Source organism: Bison bison, unplaced genomic scaffold (genome assembly GCF_000754665.1).
Source record: "Bison bison bison isolate TAMUID 2011002044 unplaced genomic scaffold, Bison_UMD1.0 scf7180017864037, whole genome shotgun sequence".
Lineage (NCBI taxonomy): Eukaryota > Metazoa > Chordata > Mammalia > Artiodactyla > Bovidae > Bison > Bison bison.
In genome coordinates, this window is record NW_011494609.1 from 2,899,046 (window position 1) to 2,903,110 (window position 4,065).

General features: G+C 52.8%; 1 protein-coding gene across 1 annotated transcript in view; it reads right to left on the reverse strand.

The window, feature by feature from the left end:
- The window catches only part of DOPEY2 (dopey family member 2), a 125,480-nt gene that overhangs the window by 87,452 nt on the left and 33,963 nt on the right, over positions 1-4,065 (reverse strand). The window contains exon 4 of the mRNA XM_010834844.1: positions 12-201. Coding sequence (XP_010833146.1) covers positions 12-201 — 190 coding nt within the window. The remainder of the gene's footprint in view (positions 1-11; positions 202-4,065) is intronic.

A 4,065-nucleotide genomic window follows, 5' to 3' on the forward strand; every position in this document is an offset into this window, starting at 1 on the left:
GGGGCACCCACCGTGAGCTGGTAGTCAGTCCCCAGCATGTACTTCTGCTCCCGGCCGGGCGCGCCCCGGTTGATGTGGCCCACCACGAAGAGCGAGGCGGGCAGGCGGATGGACGGGCTGGCCAGGACACTCCCCCAGAGGGCGGCGTAGAAGACCTCCCTGCCGACCACCAGGGACAGCCTCAGGAGCAGCGCGTCCGTCCTAGGCCGGAAGAGCACAGCGTCAGGGCGCTCCCCGCGGGCCAGGGAAACGCCACCTGCCTCATTCTGAGCCGCCGCCGTGCGCCCCTTCGGTGTCAGCTGTTACTGAAAACTGAATTTGCTAGGACAAACGTGTCACCGAGAGGGGCCGCGTCTTGGCTGAGGGGCAGCATCTGACCGGTCGTGTCCCCCTTGGGGCACAGAGATCGGTCTCCACCTCTGGCCTCACCACAGATGTCACTGTGCTTGTGGGAGGCGGGCCCACTGCCCCAAGGAGATAAGCAGACAGTCACCCTGTATAAAAGCACATGGAGTCATTAATGTGTGGAAAAAAACACAACAAAAGCTGACACGACTGATTAAAGACCTAAGTAATGATAAAGACTTCCATAGTGGCTCAGATGGTGAAGAATCCGGCTGCAATGCAGACTTGTGTTCAATCCCTGGGTGGGGAAGATCCCCTGGAGAAGGAAATGGCAACCCACTCTAGTATTCTTGCCTGGAGAATCCCATGGACACAGGAGCCTGGCAGGCTACAATCCATGGGGTCACAAAGAGTCAGACACGACTTAGCGACTATCACTCACTCCCTCAGTGATAAAGACATCCCTGACCTGAGCACGGCCACACACGTGCCCAGGGACACTGGAATTCAGAAATACTGGGGACAGTTGTTGCCTGGGCCTCCCACACCATGGCACATTCTAGAAGGTCTGGGGCCATTTTCCTGACACTCTGCCCCCAGCATCTCCACACCCCAGCTGCCACTGCTGGAAGCCCTCCTGTGGACCACCCGCCTGGATTCAGGTCTTATCTTTACCTGGGATGCCGTGACACCGCATCGGCACTTGGACGGACCTCCTCAGAGAGAAGCAGCATTGGGGGGTGTAAGCTTGTTTTTCCACCAATACGGACTGAGGTGGGCCCCTCTCCGCTTGGGGAGCACCTGTGGCTAGCGGGGCCCTTTCCCACCAACTGTGAAAACACAGCTTGTGGGCCCAGTGATGGCACTTATCAGTACGACAGTGGAGGCAGCTCCCACGAAGGGATTTCACTTAAGGAGGGGGTCTGACTCGAAAGCTAAAATGATTTCATCTTTCATATGCTTCCTATTTGCATTGACCACAGCGGGAAAAAAAAAAAAAAGGACAAGCCCAGTATAAAGCAGTGGCGTTCTAGAATCAGCAATCCTCTATCTACTTCTTGGCAGTGGAGCCTGGGACAAATGAAAGCCCTGTGCATGTCATCTCAGCCGTGGCAGAGAAAAGGGGTGAAAATAACGCAAGTTGTCTCTTGAGTAGACACTCATCACGGGTCTGTTCTGCTAGCTTACCCTCCCCAGTGCCCAGATGAGCGTCTGACACATGGCTGGGCCTCCAGAAAACTGTCAGATGAATGCCACTCTCTCCACTTCACTGTGACCCACACTGTGTGCAGCTTGCTCTTGTTGTTCCACAGCTAAGTCACGTCCGACTCTTTGTGACCCCACTAACTGCAACACACCAGGCCTCCCTGTCCCTCACCGTCTCCCGGAGTTTGCCCAAGTTCAGCTTGCTCAGTGTATATTTAAACATTTTGTACAATAAAGTCTACTACCTTTCAACATCAAAAATTAATTCTATTTTCCTTAACCCTAGCGCTTTTCAACTCATAAAATATCCGTAGCGAATGACACAGAGAAAAAAAAACAAAATGAAGCAGCATCAGTAACAGCCAAATGCTTAGAAGGACACAGAATGGTTTAGAGGCTAAAGGTATTGATCAGCCTTCTATCAGAGCTGAGCCAACAAATAGAGCTTCTCTCTGCCCAGCTCTGAAAACCACCAAAAGCCCTAGTTTGGGGTAGAAGCAGCATTCAGCAGCTGCAGTTGCAGTAAGCTGGGTAGATGGGTCCCTGTGGACACAGTGGACGCACAGGATGGTCCTGAGCTAGGAAGAGATTCCCACAGCAGCAGGTTAATCCAGGAAGCCCCTGGAGAGCTCGTCTCTCCAGGGTCCCTATCACACAAGACCAACGCCAAGCTAAAACCCATCACAAATGCTACAGCGTGGACACTGCTGTCTCCTGCCCCTTGCTTACAAAAGCGTATCCCCAAAGCACGTTTCAGGGAACACTGGCCACGGTAGAGGGGGTTCTACCATCCGAGAGCCTGGGGAATGCCACTTATGCTATCCTTTCTTCAACATTCAGAGAACACTGCCCAGTTTTCTTTATTAAAGAAACGGGCTTCCCTTGTGGCTCAGCTGGTAAAGAACCCACCTGCAATGCAAGAGACCTGGGTTCAATCTCTGGGTTGGGAAGATCCCCTGGAGAAGGAAAGGCTACCCACTCCAGTATTCTGGCCTGGAGAATTCCATGGACTGTACAGTCTCTGGGCTCATCAAGAGTCAGACAAGACTGAATGACTTTCATATTAAAGAAGCAGTTTAATATAAAAATAAAAATTTTACCTTAAAAATGAATGGATATTAAAAATTTAAATGATGTTACAGGTCAGAAAAACAAGTAATTATGAAAAGACTCTGCCATGGAGGGGGGTTTCCTAGGTGGTGCTAGTGGTAAAGAATCTGCCTGCCAATGCAGGAGAGGCAGATTTGATTCCTGGGTCAGGAAGATCCCCTGGAGAAGGGAATGACAACCCACTCCAGTATTCTTGCCTGGAGAATCTCATGGACAGGAACATAGAGGGCTACAGTCCATGGTGTCACAAAAGTGTTAGACATGACTGAGCAACTAAAACAACAAAACTTCTATGGAGAGCAAACTAAAGAGCAAGATAACTGGGGTTAAAAGCTAAAGTCAAAGTCACTCAGATAGTGAGGGACAGGAAGGCCTGGTGTGCTGCAGTCCGCGGGGTTGGAGTTGCAAAAAGTTGGACGCAACTTAGCGAATGAACAACAAGGGGGAGAAAACTCTAGGACCAGCAGGGCTTCCTCAGCGTGGTGCTGGCCTTGGCCAGGAGAGGGGCCAATGAAGATTTGCCCACTGCCATTTAAATCAGGGTTTCTCACCCTGTACCATGTGGATCCTGGGGCTGGGCCCTTCTTTGCAGTGGGGGCAATCGTGTGCATCTTGGGGTGTTCAGGCACACCCCTCACCTCTACCCACTAGATGCCAGTAGCACCCGCCCCACCCCGGTGTAACACCCAAAAAATGTACTCAGGTACTGCCAAGGGTGCCCTGGGGGCTGGAGCCACCCTAGGCTGAGAACCACTAAGTTCAAGGGTCATGTCTGGGGACCCGGGTTTTGCCTGCTTTCCAACCACTGAAAACTTCCCACCTCTCTTCCATCTCCTCGGAGCAGGGGTTTAGCATCCACCCCCAACCACGAATCCTGTCTTCCTCGTACAGCAACTCACAGCAAGCCATGTGGGCACTTCCTGTGCACTTTACAAGGGGGATCCTGGGCGGGAGTGTTTGTGGACATCAAAGGGTTATTAGAAAGCCAGGGTGAATAATGAGACGGAACGCCGGCCAAAATCTCCATTGCCTTATGGTTCACTGACAAGCAGAGACCAGGAACTGTCCCCGCCTCCACGAAACCCATGACTCAGCAGCCCCAACGCACTCACTCACTCACCCCTCAGTATTTTCCACCGGCTCGGACATGGTGACCGGCCCACCCCCAGACCCTCTGCAGAGTATCTGCTGGGGGTGAGGGGTTGGGGGGGTGTCTGACTCAATTCCTGAGCAGGTTAGGAAGGAACCCTCTCAAACTGACCTGGATACATTCAGTCACCTGATCGCTGTGCCCACACGCCTGCGCTCAGAGACCATGCAACCCTGCCCCAGCCTTCACCTCGGAGGCCGGTCGCTCGTACCCCTGAGCACCGAAGACGCCGGATCGGGCTTTGTGTCACAGCC